This window comes from Physeter macrocephalus, unplaced genomic scaffold (genome assembly GCF_002837175.3).
Source record: "Physeter macrocephalus isolate SW-GA unplaced genomic scaffold, ASM283717v5 random_953, whole genome shotgun sequence".
NCBI lineage: Eukaryota > Metazoa > Chordata > Mammalia > Artiodactyla > Physeteridae > Physeter > Physeter macrocephalus.
Window position 1 is genome coordinate 58 of NW_021146873.1, and position 18613 is coordinate 18670.

Here is an 18613-nt window from a genome sequence, read left to right on the forward strand (position 1 = left end):
TACTCTTCGTTGCGGTGCGTGGTCTTCTCATTGTGGTGGCTTCTCTTGTTGTGGAGCACAGGCTCTAGAGCGCAGGCTCAGTAGTTGTGGCGCACGGGCTTAGTTGCTCCGCGGCATGTGGGATCTTCCCAGACCAGAGCTCGAACCCATATCCCCTGCATTGGCAGGCGGATTCTTAACCACTGCGCCACCAGGGAAATCCCCACCATTGACTTTTGAAAGATGTCAAAGTTATCAAGATATGTGGTCTACCACAACTCAGGTGAAAACCACCTTCCCTCTCCTCTCCTCACACCCCACAATTGGTCCTAAGCAAATCTTCTAGAAGTTGCACCCCCCAAACCACTCTTTCACTCCCAGTCTAACGAGCTCCATTCCTCCCCTGCCCGTCACAACACTTTATTATATGTATCTGCATTGCCTTTCCTCCAGCAAGCAACTTTTCCACCTTATGTTCAATAAGGTGGGAGGGGGTGGGGCAAACTTGGTGTAATTATTATTATTTATTTATTATTATTATTATTTTTTTGCGGTACGCGGGCCTCTCACTGCTGTGGCCTCTCCCATTGCGGAGCACAGGCTCCGGACGCGCAGGCGCAGCGGCCATGGCTCACGGGCCCAGCCGCTCTGCGGCATGTGGGATCCTCCCGGACCGGGGCACGAACCCGTGTCCCCTGCGTCGGCAGGCGGACTCTCAACCACTGCGCCACCAGGGAAGCCCTGGTGCAATTATTGAATCCTCTTTAGCAGGCCAGGGGAGGAGGAAGTCTGAATACACACGTGTTCTGTCGGCAGGAGAAACAGCTCGAGGTGTAAGAGCATTTGCAAGATGGCTGTCCGAGCTGCCACACTGTTGTCTCCCAGGGGGAACCACAGCAGTCTTCAAAGGGCCATTTCATCCCCCCTGCAAGTCCAGATGCTTCTAGATGGTGGGGTTCATGATAAAAGCAGGACTCCCAGGACATCACCCCGTACTTCTTTGGCTGTAAGGCAGCTTCTAGGTCAGAAACAATATTACAAGATTCACTAGAACAGCAAATGAGGCATGAGTAAGTTCTTGAATAGTAGCACTGGCAGATGCATGATGCTCAAGTAAAACAAATCCAGATCCCAAATGGGCATATATCGATGTATGGACACACTGCTGATACCCTCACAACAGCAGTCTGGAGTGATGGCAGTCACATTAGGTTGGCTGGCCCCTAGGGAAGGACAGTGCCATATCGATTTCAGGATTGGTGCTACTTTGCGGCCAGAGGCCACTGGGGTCGGCCTTGGTGAGAGAAAGCCCTGCGTGGACTCCCTTCCTGCCACAGTGGCCGCCCTAGTCAAAAGGCCACTGAGCAGGGACTGGGCTGTCTGGGGAAGAGGCTTCCTGGTACCCATAGGGCTGCTTATCGGCCAACAAAGATATTTGAGCTCCTTCGGCAGCAAGACTCTCCTTTCGGTTGGAGCTCAGAGTCGGGGCAGAGTGCCACAGGACTGTCCTGGCTGGGGAACGTGGCCTCTGTCAGTGATAACACGGGATGCACTAAGGGTTGAGTAACCTCTGATAGAGCCCTATCTTAAATCAACTACGCTCTCCTTGGGCCTCAGAAGCTGCTTTGTTTAACTTTGTGCTGTTTGCATGAAGATATGATAAGGTTTCCCAAGGTTTAAATAAACTTAGAAGTCAACAGAGTGCATTACCCTCTGTTCCTGGGAAGGGAGGCTTAGTGAGGTGAAGACACAGCACAGTGCAGGGGCTGGGGGCTGGGGTCTCACATGCCTCTCTCCGGCAGTGCCCCCAGCCCCAGCCTATCCCAACTGAGCTTCCCTGGGGTTTCTTTCTTTTCCTTTTCCTTTTTTCTCATTCTGGTTGCCAGTAGGAGACCCAGGGCCAAAACACTAAAACTACAAAGGCTAAGCCAGGGGTCTCAAACTCAAGTGGTTACAGGGGCCGAGCAGGTAATAAATATGTGTACAGAGAACCAGGTGAAAGAAAACAGGTGTGTGTGTGTGTGTGGGGAGGGGGGGGGAATTCCCTGGTGGTCTAGTGGTTAGGACTCCACGCTTCCACTGCAGGGGACACGGGTTCGATCCCTGGTCTGGGAACTAAGATCCTGCATGGTGTAGCCAAAAGAAAAAGAAAGAAAGGAAGGAAGGAAGGAAGGGAGGAAGGAAGAAGGAAAGAAAGACAGCAGTTGGGGGACTGACTCCTGAGAAGATGAAATAGACATACCTGTTTCTATTCCTTCGGCCAAGTACAGCTGAAACCCCTGGACTTTATAGATAAAACAGGCATGAGAAGATTGAAAGGTGGAGGGAAGGCAGACCAACTCGTGACCTCTGGACCCAAGGACACATGATGCCCTCATCGTTGTCACCATCCTGCCGCCCGCCCTCAGACTCCTGGTAGTTCATGATGAGTGCCACAGCTTTTCTTTTTCTTTTTTCTCCCAGTTTTATTGAGTTATCATTGATATAGGCACTGTACAAGTTTAAGGTGTACAGCATAATGATCTGACTTACATACATCGTGAAATGATTATCACGGTATGTTTAGTGAACATCCGTCATCTCATATAGACACAAAATTAAAGAGATAGAAAAGAGGGCTTCCCTGGTGGCGCAGTGGTTGAGAGTCCGCCTGACGATGCAGGGGACACCGGTTCGTGCCCCGGTCCGGGAAGATCCCACAGGCCGCGGAGCGGGTGGGCCCATGAGCCATGGCCGCTGAGCCTGCGCGTCCGGAGCCTGTGCTCCGCAACGGGAGAGGCCACAGCAGTTGAGAGGCCCGCGTACCGCAAAAAAAAACAAAAAAAACAAAAAGAGAGGGGATGTGACTTTCCTCAGCCTCGCAGGTAGCAAGAGACAGAGCTCAGGGCAAAACCAGCAGGAAGCCCACTCTCAGGACAAAAGCATGTGATTTCAGGCACCCACCCTATACTCAGCCACACTGCCCGAGCGTTCTGCCTCTCCTCCGACCCAAAGCCACACCGCTAACCAGGAAACTGCAGCAGCCAGCAGTCCACTGGATGGACCTGGGCTTCGGGAAGAGATAATGCGAACATATGTATATGTATAACTGATTCACTTTGTTGTAAAGCAGAAAGTAGCGCACCATTGTAAAGCAATTATACTCCAATAAAGATGCTAAAAAAAAAAAAAAAAAAAGAACTTGCTCCAGGGCAGGCCCCCCCCCACCGCCCCCACCCAGCACCAGCAGGGCCCTCTGGCCGGGCACTCCCAGCCCTGCCCAACCCAGCCACAACAGGCCCAGCCCAAGACCTTTGCCCCTGCGAGAAGTAGGACCCTGGTTTCCATGGGCCTCTCTGGCCCTGTTTACCTCACCCCAGGGCTTGGACCCTTACGGAGGAAGACATAGGCTGCATGCCTGTATTTGAGAGATGTGGGGCAAACCAGAAAAACCCCTAGGCCCGGTTTGATGAGGTTTCTCCTCTCGCCTGGAAGTGCCCTAAGTTCCGACTAGATTCCAAAGGCACATGACAGAGTAGTGTCGCATTATCAGTCATTTATGCCAGGAGGAGGGCCCCCAGGCAGACAAGGTTGCAGGAATGCAAGAAAGTGATGTTTTTGCATGAACTTTCTAAATCAACGTTCTCTTGAGGACCCAGCACCGTTCTGGGCACTTGGAGATAACGGCAGTTAATAAAACCAGCAGAAACCCTTGCCTGTTTGGGGACCTTCTGGATGTCCCAGTGGAGCTGAAATACTAGAGCAGAGAGAGAGAGAATAAAAAATAAGTAAGAAAGATATAGAGTATGATGGAAGGTGTTAAATGCTAAAAAAGAATGTAAAGTATAAAAAGGGGACAGGACATAGTGGGGTGAATAGCTGCAATTTTATTAATTTATTTATTTGGCCACACCACGTGGCGTGCGGGATCTTAGTTCCCCCACCAGGGATTGAACCTGGGCCACTGAGGTGAAAGCAGGGAGTCCTAACCCCTGGACCGATGGGGAATTCCCAGCTGTGATTTTATTTTTTAATTTTTTTAAAATAAATTTATTTTATTTATTTACTTTTGGCTGCGTTGGGTCTTCATTGCTGCGCGCGGGCTTCTTCATTGCGGTGGCTTCTCTTATTGCAGAGCACGGGCTCTAGGCACGTGGGCTTCAGTAGTTGTGGCACGTGGGCTCAGTAGTTGTGGCTCACGGGCTCTACAGTGCAGGCTCAGTAGCTGTGGTGCACGGGCTTAGTTGCTCCGTGGCACGTGGGATCCTCCTGCACCAGGGATGGAACCCGTGTCCCCTGCATTGGCAGGCAGATTCTTAACCACTTCGCCACCAGGGAAGTCCCAGCTGTGATTTTAGTGTGGTTCGGGAAGGCCTGGCTGGGAACAAAAACATGAAAGGTGAAAGGAGTGAGCCATGTGGTCTCTGCAATGTCCCAGGCAGAGGACACGGCAAGAATGGGGGGCCCTGAGGTGAGGGGAATCGAGGAAGGTGGGGGACAGACCCTCCAAGGCCAACTCTGTAGGGCTCTAAGCAGGGCGAGGGATAGCCCAGGTGCGGCAGCAAGGCCATTGCAGGTCATGTCTCTGACTTCCCACTTTTGCCTGGATTAAACCTCTTTCACCACCGTTTCATTAAGGTGGATCCGAGTTCTGACTCCCCCTGCCCCCCGCCCCGGCTCAGTGGGAGAGAGGACCAGGGCTCTGTGAAGGGAGGGGACTCAATGGGGGCTGCTCTGGTGAGCGGAGAGCAGCTCAGCTAAAGGGATCCAGGGTCACTGCGAGTGTTAAGAGCTGAGAGCTGGAGAGGGGCTAGAGAATCTGAGTTCCGCACTGGCTCAGGGGTGTCTTCTGGGCGCCTTTGCGGGTGGTCCCTGGCTTCCGAGTCCAGACGTCCAGGGCTGGCAACCCCATGGGCCTGGATCAGGCCGGGATCCTTTGCTGGGAGCGCTGCCTCAGAGGCCAGGGGGACCGAGGAGCAGGTGGCGCAGCTCCCGGGGCAACGGCCCACTCTGGGAAAACAGCTGCGGCCACGCCCACAGTAGGCCCTCCCTGTCCCCGCGGATCCCTGGCAGCTGGCAGCGCCCCCTTCCCCACGCCTACCGTGCCAACGGCGCTGAAAATGCGGGGGGTGGGGGAGGGGGAGTGTCCAGCACTTTGTGCTTTTCACCCCACACCCCGTAGAATTCGTTTCCGAGCAGTGGGGAACCAGGAGCGAGGGGCGGGGGCGCAGGGCTCGGCCCCGCCCCCTCTTGGCACCCCCCCCATCCCCGCGCCGTGAGCCACTCCTGGCCAAGTCCTTCCTCCCAGGGCGCTTAGTGAAGGTGGGAAGAGGGGCCACGTCACTGTCCCCAGGCCTGGGAGAGGGCGGCTCCGCCCCTCCCTCCCCCGCCGGAGCGCTGGGCCGGGAGCGAAGACTAACCTGCCCCAGCCCAGGACCAGCCCAGTCGCTGCCGCCCGCCTACAAAGCCACAGGCAGGTGCAGGCGCAGCCGCTGCGCGAGCGGGCAGAGCGGACCCTTTAGGGCGCACGCCATCCGTGTGTCTTTCCGTCGGTCCATCAACCCGGGCGTCAGTCCGTCGGCGCACCGCCGCTCCCGCCCAGGCCCCAGCGGCCCCGGCCCCTCTTCGTCCCGCACCCGGAGCCGCCCGCCAGTGACGGCTTTGGCGCGGCAGCCATGTCCATGGGCCTGGAGATCGCGGGCACCTCGCTGGCCGTGCTGGGCTGGCTGGGCACCATCGTGTGCTGCGTGCTGCCCACGTGGCGCGTGACGGCCTTCATCGGCAGCAGCATCATCACGGCGCAGATCACCTGGGAGGGCCTGTGGATGAACTGCGTGGTGCAGAGCACGGGCCAGATGCAGTGCAAGGTGTACGACTCGCTGCTGGCGCTGCCGCAGGACCTGCAGGCGGCCCGCGCCCTCATCGTCGTCGCCATCCTGCTGGCCGCCTTCGGGCTCCTTGTGGCGCTCGTGGGTGCCCAGTGCACCAACTGTGTGCAGGACGACACGGCCAAGGCCAAGATCACCATCGTGGCGGGCGTGCTCTTCCTGCTGGCCGCCTTGCTCACCCTCGTGCCGGTGTCCTGGTCGGCCAACACCATCATCCGGGACTTCTACAACCCCTTGGTGCCAGAGGCACAGAAGCGCGAGATGGGCTCCGCCCTGTACGTGGGCTGGGCGGCCGCGGCGCTGCAGCTGCTGGGGGGCGCGCTCCTCTGCTGCTCGTGCCCGCCGCGCGAGAAGAAATACACGCCCGCCAAGATCCTCTACTCGGCGCCGCGCTCCACCGGCCCGGGCACCGGCACCGGCACAGCCTACGACCGCAAGGACTACGTCTGAGTGAGCAGCCGCGGGAAGCCTCTACCACTCCCAGGAGCTGGCGCGCCCTCCAGTCCTGCGTGCGGCCTTGCATCGGAGACCAGCCCACCCAGATGCCAGGCAACTCTCTCGCTGGACTGGGAGGGGACCTCCCGGCGCCCCCTTCCCCAGCTGCCACCCCTCCTCGGGCCGGGGAGCGGGATTGCGGAGCCCAGGGGCCAGCCAGCATGGACCATGACCCCTTGCCCCTCTGGAGCGCGGAGCTGGGCTGACTGCCGCCACTCGTTCGCCCCGTCGGGCTGCGGCCTGACAGCCCTCGTTGAGGAGGGACCCGCAGTCTTGAAAAGGGCCACCTGATATTTTTCAATAAAAACCTTTCGTTTTGCAGTTGCCTGCGCCTCCTTGTCCTGAGCGCGGACAGGCCTCCACCTCCCTGCAGAGCTCTCCCCGCAAGGGTTGGCCTTGGCTGGATTCTGCTCTCGTACTGCCCGGGATGAAGCTTAGAGAGGGGCCGAGTTTCGGTAGCCGAGAAAGTGGGGGCTGTAAACTGAGCTGGGTGCTCACTAGCTAGTTGGTCCTTTGGCCTATTCACTGGGGATTCAGACGATGAAGCTCCAATCTGGAGGGGCAGGATTGAGCACTTCCGGGCATGGGGGAGGTGGGCGAAGGATGTCAGGGACCCCCTTCTCCAGGGTTTGTGCCTGGAGCACCGGCCCGCACACCTGAATCTCCCCTGTGGCGTGTGAAACAGCACATTCAACGCTATGATTTCATATTTGGGAAAGGAGAACAAAAAGATCTATTGTTTTGGTAAAACACACCACCAAAGGAAGCTGAGTGGAATCTTCTCACCAGAAGAGATGAGAGAGGGGCCTCATTTTCTTCCTGAAACCCTTGAGGGAGGGAACGAGGGGGGGGACTCAGAACTCTCTGGTGACATTCGAATGCTAAGGTAAACAAGGTTTGGAAGCACTTGTGTCTTGGAGAAGGTGTAAGAGGTTCAGGCAGTGGGAAAGGGGGCTGGTGTCCGGAGCCAGGAAAGTGGGATTCCAATGGCTGGGTAGATAGCAAGGTGAGGGAGGAAGTGGCAATGGGGCCCTGGGCCCAGAAGAGGCCAAGTCATGGAGAATCTCGTGTGCAGAATTACAGATTTTGGACCCTAATCTAATGTTATGGGAATCATGGAAGGGACGTACCTGGTCAAATTTACGCTCTAAAATAACCTCCCCAGCTGCCCCTGCAGAACTGGGACTCAAGGAGGGGGATGAAGGCAGGAGACCATCTTAGAGGCTGTGCAGCTATCCCCGTGTGAGATGATGCAGCCCAGAAATAAAGCAGGCACAGTGGGATGGGGGACCAGGCCTGATGGGGAGGGGGCGTTGTAAAAGAAGCAAGATGAGCTGGGCTGGAGAACCATTTGGATATGCAGGGTGAGGGAGTGGAAAGAGCTAGGATAACCCCCAATTTTCTGCCTTAGGCCACTGACTGGCTGGTGGTGCCATTTACCAAAATAGGACCAGGTTGCTGGGGGAAGATGACGGTTTCAGTTGTGAGTGAACAGAGTTTGGCAAGGCTGTGGGACCTCCAGGCAGAGACGTCCAGGAAGTGACAGGACATACATAGAGATCTGGAACTCAGGAACAGTAAACCTGGCTGTTGTTAGCATACATATGGCAACCGAAACCAGGGAAGTGGATGAGGTCAGTCTAGAAACCAAAGAGAAAAAAAAGAGCTTCAAGAAGGTGGGCGTTGGCAATGGCATCCGAGGCTGCGGAAGTCGTCAGGCAAGAAGAAGCCTGAAGATTAAAAGCAGCAAGGTGGTCACTGGCGGCCTTACCTAGAGGTGCGGGGGGCACATGCAGTGGACAGAAAAGTGAGTGGGAGATGAGAAGCAGAAACAGAACATGTAGACCATGCGTCCTAGAGGTTTGGGGAATCCAGGCCAGGAGAGCCACTTGCAGGGGAGCAAGGGTCACAGGACAGGTATTTGGGATTGTGGAGGCTTGCAATTATTTCGAAATTATTGTGAACTTCTTGGCCGGCAGCAAAGCGAAAGCAAAAGGCCCCGGGGGCAGGCAGATTTTTTCAGGAGAATGCTTCACATAGCTCCCAAAAAATTCTCCTCTAGTTAAGGAACAACAGACATGTTTTTACCCTTTATGACCCGAGGAAGAGGAAGTAGGTTACCATGAACAGTAAGAGTACCCTGGCTTTAGATCCTTCATTCTCTGTGAGGTTCCAGGAAAGGACTTGGGGTTGCCATTACTTTCTCTCCAACCCAGTCCCCTTTGGGAACCAGTCTTCTAGCCTGGGGGGAAGGAAACAGAGTGACATGGAATATGAAGGTGAGGGGGGGCTGCTAGTGATGGATCCTAGGGAGAGCTAGAGGGAGGTGATGTGGGCTCGGGGCGTGGGGGTGGGGTGGGAGGGCTCCATGGGGAGGCCTCAGGGGAAGGGGGCTTAGCCACGGGGAAGTGAGGGGAGGGAGCCCAGTAAGAGGGAAGGGACTCAGAGAAGGGGGTCAGTGAAGGGGAGGGGGCTCCGTGGGGGGAAGTGTCAGAGAGGGAAGAGGCTTAGCAGTAGAGGGGGAGGGAACTGAGATGGGATTTGGGGGTGTAGGCAGAGGACCAAGGGATTGCATCTGCCTTCACGCACCCCCACGGTCTCTTGGTTAGTGGAACCAGGGAGTCAGGTTGGCCCAAGCCAAAACTGAGGGGCACCAGGTGGCTCCTTTGTCCCAGAGGGCCCTGCAGGCAGGAGCCAGGTTATTCATTTACCACTGGCTTCAAGAGGGCAGCCTGGACGCAACGCCTCCCAGCCACACTGTGGCAGAGCTGCAGCCTGACGCTCTGAGCCAGCCAGCCCACTGTGGTCCATCCCCAGCACGCCCGCCAGCACCCCCGAACCAGAGGGATGTGGCAGACAAGGTAGACAGACCCGATCAGATCCTCAGGTGGGGTGGGAAGGGCTCCCGGGCCTCAGACCCTCCCCTGGCTCCCTAGTCTCTCCCCAAGCCTGGGCTCTCCTGGGCTCCCCTGGCGGGTAGTGGTGAGGTATCCTACCCCATCCTATATCCTCCCACCCCAACTCGCACACACATCCTTGCCTGGCTTCAGGATCTGTCCTAACTCAAACTCTTCTTATTCTTTCTGGAGTTTAGGGTCTAAACAGAGGGGGTAGAGTTTGCAGCCTAGAGACCACAAACAGAGGAGGGTCCCACGTGAGGGGTCCCAGGAAATCTTGAGACTGCTAGAGAAGAGAAAGGCGTTTGGTGTGACTGGACTGGGAGTCAGCTGGGATCCGCTCCTTTCCCTGTGTGACTCTGAGCAATTCCCTCCCCTTCTAGGTCTCAGTTTCCCCATCATTTCAACACAGGGCTTGGACCAGATGATCCATGAGGGCCCCTGTAACTTGTCTTTTCCATCCCCATTTTTATCCTTATCACCCCCTGCAGAAGAAAATTCGTCAGAACCAAACTGACCAGGTAAACAGGGCAGTTCACTCTCTGAGTCTCAGTTTCCTCATCTACAAAATGGGTATGATAATAGCACTGAGCCGTGTTGAGGATTAGCTGAGCCATCCTCTGGATTCCCATGCAGTCTAGTTTCACCCCGTCACAGCACATACCACACTATGTTGTTGTTCTGTTTCTTGTGAGATGTCCCCTGCAGAAGGCCATCTCCCAAGGTCAGGGGCACTATCCTGAGCTTCTCTCTGTCTGCAGCACCGAGTACAGGCCAGCGCCCATTTGTGTTCCTGTCTATGTGCAGGAGTAACACCTGGCACAATGCTAGGCACACAGTAGAACGTCAGTTAACTGGAGTTGGTATCGTTAATATTTTGGTGTATTCAGCCAGGCAGGAGTCTGGGAACATGAGGGAGATGGCTGGGTCATGAGAAAGTCCTTGGATTTCTTCAAAATCCACAGCCCCTGGAGCCCCCTGCCAGGCCCTGGGGCTCTGTCCCACCCCACCTCCCACTGTTGTGCTGCAGGCTGCCCTGGTCTTGCCACACCTGTTCTAGCTCTTCCTCCTACCAAAACCAAAAGCCAAGTGTTTTATCAAACAAATACAGCATTTATTGTGGCTCCCTCAAGGTCTGCGGCAGGCCTGGAGGGACAGACAGTACCTTCCTTCTCCCTCCCCTGCCAGGGCTCCATTCAAGGTCATTCTTGCCAAGACAAGTATGCACTGCAGAGGAGGTGAAGAGAGAGAGAGCACATCGGCCCTGGTGAGGGACCTTGGACAAGTCACTGGCCACCTCCCACTCTCCTCTGTAAGAGAGGTGATGGTGTCCCTGCTCTATTTGATCTCCGTAAGAACCCTGCAAGGTAGGCATTACACGATGAGACCATCAAAGCTCACAGCTGATGAGGCTGGGCTCCAGGCTCTGCCACCTCCTGTCAATCACCAGCCTGTTATTATTTCTAGATACGTCCACCTCTCTTCTTCTCCACTTGTACCACCGATTCCAACCAGGCTATCACCATCTTTCTGTAACAGCCTCAAGAGGGTCTCCCATATCCAGACTGCCTCTCCCTACCCTCAACCCTGCTCAGTCCATTTCCAAGCCATTTGGAATAGCCAAGTGACACAGTCCTGAATCTGGCCATGTCACTCCCCTATTTAAAATCCTTCCAGTCCCCCAAGCCGACATGGCTCTTAAGAGCCCACCCAGACACCACAGCATGCCTAAAGAGCCCCTACAAGGGCAGAGCCGTGTTTGCCTCTCAGTTTCTGCCTGCACTCTCCGCATTGCCCAACTCTGCCTCCCCACCCCAGCCTCCAAGGCCCAACCCCACTAGACAGCCTTCCCTTCCTCAAAAATCATGCTCTCTGGACCCTCAACACAAGTCATAATCTCTTCTTGGCACAGTTTCCCCATCTTCACCTCACCCTTCTTGGGAAGCTTAGAGGTCACTCTATACCCCAGCTGAGGGATGCTTCCCTGACACCCAGCCTATTCCTATAGAGTCCTGGGCATCCCGCGCAACACCATAGCATTTGTCCCTCTGTGTCAGAATCACCTCTTCTTTTCTTTTATTGGCCGCGTTGGGTCTTCGTTGCTGCGCGCAAGCTTTTTCTAGTTGCGGCGAGCGGGGGCTACTCTTCGTTGCGGTGCGCGGGCTTCTCATTGCAGTGGCTTCTTTTGTTGCAGAGCACGGGCTCTAGGCACGTGGACTTCAGTAGTTGCAGCATACCGGCTCAGTAGTTGTGGCACACGGGCTTAGTTGCTCCGCAGCATGTGGGATCTTCCCTGACCAGGGATCGAACCCATGTCCCCTGCATTGGCAGGTGGACAGAATCACCTCTTAACTTGTGTTTCTCCTGACCTAGACCATCAGCTCTGTGGGGGAAGGACCTAAGCATCCTGTTCACCTTTGTATGCCCCAAGCCTAGCAGAATGCCCAGCACAAAGCTGATACTCAATAAAGAAGAGAAAAGGTTATTGTCCATGGTGCCCTTTGGAGACACAAATGACTGTGTCTTATGTGCAATCAGGGAACAGCAGCAGATTGGTTCTAGAAGAGTTCAGAGGTCATGAAGAGCTGTAACAGTCTAGGAAGGCTTTGCGGGCGGAGGGGGGGTGGAGGGTCCCTGAAAAGGTCTCGAATAAGTAGGTTTTAGATGGGCAGAGCTAAGAGGAAAAGGCTTTCCAGGCAGGAGTCACTGACTGGGCAAAGGCAAGGTGTCGGACCAGAAGTCAGGAGTTGACCAAAAGGTCAACCTGGTTGAAGTACAAAATTTGTATACAAACCAGTAAGAGAAAGGTTGAAAAACTTGAGTAGGGACACGGAGTTACATCAACCCAAATTTCTCTGCCTGGTATTCCAGACCCTTCAGTGCCTCCTTCCCAGACCCAACAATGCAGCCACCTAGAGCTGTTCCAGCCTCCACAGTTTTTCTTTTATTGAAGTATAGTTGACGTACAGTAATGCTATATAAGTTACAGGTGTACAATATAGTGATCCACAATTTTTAAAGGTTATACTCCATTTATAGTTATTATAAAATATTGACTATATTCCCCATGTTGTACAACATATCCCTGTAGCTTATTTCTTTTTTATTAGTTTGTACCTCTTAATCCCTGCCCCTATATTGCCCCTCCTCCTTTCCCTCTCCCCACCCAGTCTCCACACTTTTTTTATTAGTTTGTACCTCTTAATCCCTGCCCCTATATTGCCCCTCCTCCTTTCCCTCTCCCCACTCAGTCTCCACACTTTTTTTTTTTTTTTTTGGCCATGTCGTACAGCAGCATCGGCGATCTTACTTCCCTGACCAGGGATTGAACCCGTGCCCCTGCAGTGGAAAAGAGGAGTCTTAACCACTGGACCGCCAGGGAAGTCCCAACACTTTTTACTATCCCTATCCTGCCACCTTGCCTTCTGTCCACATGCTAATCATTGGCAATTCATTGGGAATCCAGATGTATTAAAGGTCTAACACAACAAAACAAACAAGCAAACTAGAAAGAACTAGAAGACAATGCAGAAAGCATCTTTATGATATCAAAATGAGGAGAGCCTCCCTAAGCAAGACACAAACCCCAGAAGAAGTCAAACAAAAGATGATCAGATTTGAGTGCATAAAAAATATAAAATAGGTCTTCCCTGGTGGCACAGTGGTTGGGAGTCCGCCTGCCGATGCAGGGGACGCGGGTTCGCGCCCCGGTCTGGGAGGATCCCACATGCCGCGGAGCGGCTGGGCCCGTGAGCCATGGCCGCTGAGCCTGTGCGTCCGGAGCCTGTGCTCTGCAGCGGGAGAGGCCACAGCACTGAGAGGCCCAAGTACCGCAAAAAAAAAAAAAAAAAAAAAAAAAAAAAAAAATATATATATATATATATATATATAAATAAACAATCTGAAAAGGAAAGTAGGAAAACAATTCCACTACAATAACATCAAAATGAATAAAATTCTTAGAAATAAAACTTAACCAAGGAGGTGAGAGACTTGTACACCGAAAAGTACAAAACATTACTGAAAGAAATTAAAGAAAACACAAATAGATGGAAAGACACCCCATGTTTATGGACTGAAAGACTTAAAATTGCTCAGACATCCATACCACCCAAAGTGATCTACAGATGCAATGCAACCCCTGTCAAAATCCCAATGGCATTTTTGTTTTTGCTGTTGCAGAAATAGAAAAATTCATTCTGAAATTCATATGGAATCTCAAGGGAACTGAATAGCCAAAAAGAAGAACAAAACTGGAGAATCCACACATCTGGATTTCAAAATATTACAAAACTATAGTAATCAAATCAGTGTGGTACTAGCATAAAGACAGACATAGAGACCAATGAAATGGAAGAGAGAACCCAGAAATACACTCTCACAAAAATGGTCAAATAAGTTTCAACAAGGATGCCAAGAACACTCAATGAGGAAAGAACAGTTTTTTCAACTGGATGTCCACATGCCAAAGAACGAAGCTGGACTCTTGCCTGACAGCATACACTAAAACTAAAACTGGATCAAAGACCTAAACATAAGAGGTAAAACAACAAAACTTTTAGAAGAGTGTGGGAAAAAAGCTTCATAACATTGGACTTGGCAACAATTTCTTGGATATGACATCAAAGGCACAAGCAACAAAAGAATAGACAAATTGGACTTGATGAAAATTTAAAATTTTGTGCATCAAAAGATACTATGGGGCTTCCCTGGTGGCGCAGTGGTTGAGAGTCCGCCTGCCGATGCAGGGGACACGGGTTCGTGCCCCGGTCTGGGAGGATCCCACATGCCGCGGAGCGGCTGGGCCCGTGAGCCATTGCCTCTGAGCCTGCGCGTCCAGAGCCTGTGCTCCGCAGCGGGAGAGGCCGCAACAGTGTGAGAGGCCTGCGTACCGCAAAAAAAAAAAAAAAAACATACTATGGACAGAATGAAAAGGCAATCCACGGGATGGTTTTGGAATATATTTGCAAATCATGTATCTGATATATGATTAATATCCAGGATATATAGAGAATTCCCAAAACTCAAAAAAAAAAAAAAAACAACAGAAAATAACAACTGTTGGCAAGGATACAGAGAAATTGGAACTTTTGTGGACTGTTGGTGGGAATGTAATATGGTACCGATGCTGTGGAAAACAGTATGGGGGTAAAAAACTTTAACTACCATATGATCCAACAATGCCACTTTTGGGTATATACCTGAAAGAGTTGAAAGCAGGGTCTCAAAGAGATATTTGCACACCCATGTTCATAGTACTATTCACAATAGCCAAGGGGTGGAATGTAAATGTCCATCTATGGATAAAGGGATAAGTAAAATGTGGTCTATACATACAATGAAATATTCTTCAGCCTTAAAAAGGAAGAAAATTCTGACATATGCCATAATATGGATGAGCCTTAAAGATAAATACTAATTGAAATAATCCAGCCACAAAAAGACAGATAGTGTATGATTCCACTTATATGAGGTACATAGAGGAGTCGAATTCATAAAGACAGAAAGCAGAATGATAGCTACCAAGGCGGGGAGAGGAGGAAAAAGGGAATTGTCCTTTAATGGGTATAGTTTCAGATTTACAAGATGAAAAAGTTCTGGGGACTTCCCTGGCCGCCCAATGGTTAAGACTCTGTGCTTCCACAGCAGGGGGAACTAATATCCCAAATAAAGAAAAAGTTCTGTATATATGTTTCACAACAATATGAATTTATTTAAAATTACTGAACTATACTCCATAGTTAAGGTGGTAAATTTTTTTTTTTTTTTTCCGTACGCTGGCCCCTCCCGTTGCGGGGCACCTCTCCCGTTGCGGAGCACAGGCTCCGGACGCGCAGGCTCAGCGGCCATGGCTCACGGGCCCAGCCGCTCTGCGGCATGTGGGATCTTCCCGGACCGGGGCACGAACCCGTGTCCCCTGCATCGGCAGGCGGACTCGCAACCACTGCGCCACCAGGGAAGCCGGTAAGGTGGTAAATTTTATGTTATGTGTTTTTTGCCACAATAAAAAAATTTACATAGAAGGGAAAAATGAACAAATGTCAAAGATAAACAAGAAACAGGGAGAAAATGTTTGCATCATATGTAACAGAAAAATGGTTAAAACACCTACTATAAAGAGTTCCTGCAAATCAACAAGAGAAAGTATAGCAGTCCAAAAGAATAATCAGCAAAGAAGAAGCAATTATAAAAATAACTATTTATGCTAATAAACATATGAAAAGATGTATAACTTCCCTATTAAGTGGTATTTCTCTAAATTCTCTAAGTGAAACAAATTTTTAGATTGGCAAACTTTAAAGACTAATTGTATCACTGGGGGCCTGGCAGAAAGCAGACAGCATGCTGGATTTTATTCTATTTATTTATTTTTTATTTTTTTGGCCGCGTGGTCAGCGGAACTTCCCCAACCAGGGATTGAACCTGTGCCCCCTGCATTGGAAGGGCAGAGTCTTAACCACTAGACCACCAGGGAAGTCCAGCATGCTTGATTTTAAAGAGACTTTATTGGAGGGACTATGTACAGAGAGGTATGGGTAGAGCTAGGGAATTCAGTAAAGAATATTGAGGTACCAAGAAACTAACAATTAAAAAAAACTAAAAGGAAAGAGGGCTTCCCTGGTGGCACAGTGGTTAGGAATCCGCCTGCCAATGCAGGGGACACGGGTTCGAGCCCTGGTCCCGGAAGATCCCACATGCCACGGAGCAACTAAGCCCGTGCACCACAACTACTGAGCCTGCGCTCTAGAGCCCACGAGCCACAACTACTGAGCCCACGTGCCACAGCTACCGAAGCCCACGCACCTAGAGCCCATGCTCCGCAACAAGAGAAGCCACTGCAATGAGAAGCCACGCACCACAACGAAAAGTAGCCCCCGCTAGCCGCAACTAGAGAAAGCCTGCACACAGCAACGAAGAACTAACACAGCCAAAAATAAATAAATAAATAAATAAAAAGAGCTGCATCTCCAGCAGCATTAAAAAAAGAAAAAGAAAGAAAGAAACTAACAGTAGTGGGGAGCCATTACCACCCCCAAGCCTAAAGAAGCAATGGGAGGAAACCGAGTTACAGGGTTGAAAGATGGAGCCATGGGAAACAGCGTTGCTGGACAGTAGCCACAGCTGTAGAAGGACACATCCTCTGCTGGAACCACAGCAAACCTGGGAGCAGCAGGAGAAACAAATAGGCCAGCATTTCTCTCTTCTCACCCTCAGAAGCCAGAAGACAAGGGCTAATACAGCCTGCAAAGGTGAGCCTCCCAGAGCGCAGTCAAGAGCGGAGAATGGATCTGTGACACTAACCAGCACTTTGAAGATATCCCATATGAGAGAAAATAATAGCTAACAATTTCTAAGTGTAAGTGTTGACTGAATAGTGCTATTATCATCATTATCCCCATTTTATAGATAGGAAAACTGAGGCACAGAGAAGTTATACTAATTGCCCACAGTTCACACAGACAGTACACAGAGACGCGGGGCTTTGAACTCAGGCATCTAGTCTTCTAGACCCCAAGTTGTTAAGGACTGCACTCCTCTGCCTCTTGTTTTCCTTTTCCCATGTTGGTGAAGTATATATTGATACAATAATCAATTTTTTGGAGGGCAATTTGACCACTTCTACAAAAAATAAGGTCCCTTATAAGTATAAAAAAATAGTCTGAGATCCAGTAACTCCACTTCTAGGTAACATTGTTCAGAAATACTCAGGGTGCAAAGATATGGGATATTCATTTTATGCATCTATAGGTAACTAGAGCAGACCCCCACCCCCAGCTCCAGTGATAACTCCTGATTAGACTAAGCCAATCATGGTGGTTGGTCTCTTTCCCTCCATGGTGATTGGTTCAGAGTGGGCAAGTGACATTTTTACAGCCAGTGAGACAGGAGGGAAGGTCTGTTGCCAGGCCACAGGACTAGGCTTCCACTTGCCTAGGAAAGAAAGCACCCCATCTTCCCCTGGACGTTGTCCTGTCAGGTGGTGACATCTGGAATTCTATGCCAACTTGAACCTCCAAAGAGAATGAGCCCTAGGACTGCGACCAATGATGAGGACATCGATCTGGAGAGGAGGAACCTGGAGCCCTGGAAACATTTTCTATCCAGTAACTGTCTCCTCTTCAGGGCCCTGAATTTCCTCTAGATCTCTTGGTTGTGGGAGATGTGGCTTTTCTTATTGGTTAAGCCAGTTTGATTTGGGGTTTCCAGCCAAAGGGGTCCTAACCAGTACAACTTGGCTGCCGTAAAGGAAGAATCAAGTACAACATCTCTTGTGAAGTACCCTTGCAGAAAAACAAAAATAAAAATAGTAAATAAATAAGTGAAATCTGAATCTGATCAATCTTCTAGATCAGAAGATCAATTTACAGCACATGCAAAGGAGAGAGGAACACATATACCCAGAATACAGTCAGCAAAATCCAGATGTGGAGAACTCTATAGGACAAATGGGTTCTTCAACAACAAAAAAAAACTTAAGGAAAAAAGTGAGATGTAGGGACATATGGATCAAAAAAGAAGAAACACAAGACATATCAACCAATCACAACTGTGGATCTTGTTTCCTGATTCAACCTGTTAAAATTTATGGCATTTGTGAGACAATTAGAAAAGTGAACATTGAGTGTATAATTGATAATATTAAGGGATATTAAGTGGTCCAGTAGTTAAGACTCTGTGCTTCCACTGCAGGGGGTGCAGGTTCGATCCCTGGTCAGGGAAGTTCCACATGCCAGTGCTGCGGAGGGGAAGAAAGAAAAAAAGTATGTAAATGATATGGTGGTTTATGTTTAAGAAACAAATAGGTCCTCAGCTTTTAGAGAAACATACTGAAATATTTACAGATGAAATAGTATGATGTCTGAGGTTTATTTCAAAATAATGCAGAGATGGGAGAGGAGATACAGGGGGTACAGATGAAACAAGATTGGCCTTGAGTTGATAATTGTTGAAGCTGGGTGATGGCTGATGGTGATTCTATCTCCCTTCATATATGTTTAAAGTTTTTCATAATAAAAAGTATTTTTTTTTAAAGGTAGATCCAGGGAATTCCCTGGCGGTCCAGTGGTTAGAGCTCTGCGCTTTCACTGTCGTGGGCCCGGGTTCAATCCCTGGTCAGGAAACTAAAATCCTGCAAGCTGCACAGCACAGCCAAAAAATAAAATAAAAAATTTAAATTTAAATTATAAAGAAAGGTAGATCCAATAAACTAAATTAAATAATAAAAATAAATTAAAATTTTAAATTTGTTTTAAATTAAAAAAATAAAAACTAAAAAAGGTAGATAGAAAAAAAAGCTCCCTCAGAAATACCTTATTTCTCTTGCATTAGCAAATACCACCCACTCTCTACTATATCCTTCACATCAACATATAA

At 50.5% G+C, this 18613-nt stretch overlaps 1 protein-coding gene and 1 long non-coding RNA gene across 2 annotated transcripts; one reads left to right on the forward strand and one right to left on the reverse strand.

The window, feature by feature from the left end:
• Nucleotides 1–305: 305 nt before the first annotated feature.
• LOC129391958 (uncharacterized) lies at nt 306–5162 on the reverse strand. Its single transcript, XR_008616880.1, has 3 exons — nt 5060–5162; nt 4026–4336; nt 306–997 (listed from the first exon to the last, which is right to left on the reverse strand). It is a non-coding gene; the product is annotated as an uncharacterized lncRNA (long non-coding RNA).
• A 238-nt stretch (nt 5163–5400) lies between these two features.
• CLDN3 (claudin 3) lies at nt 5401–6662 on the forward strand. The gene has a single exon (XM_007099977.3). It carries the CDS (start codon nt 5634–5636, stop codon nt 6294–6296), a length of 663 nt encoding a protein of 220 aa, XP_007100039.1. The 5' UTR covers nt 5401–5633; the 3' UTR covers nt 6297–6662.
• Nucleotides 6663–18613: the final 11951 nt, after the last annotated feature.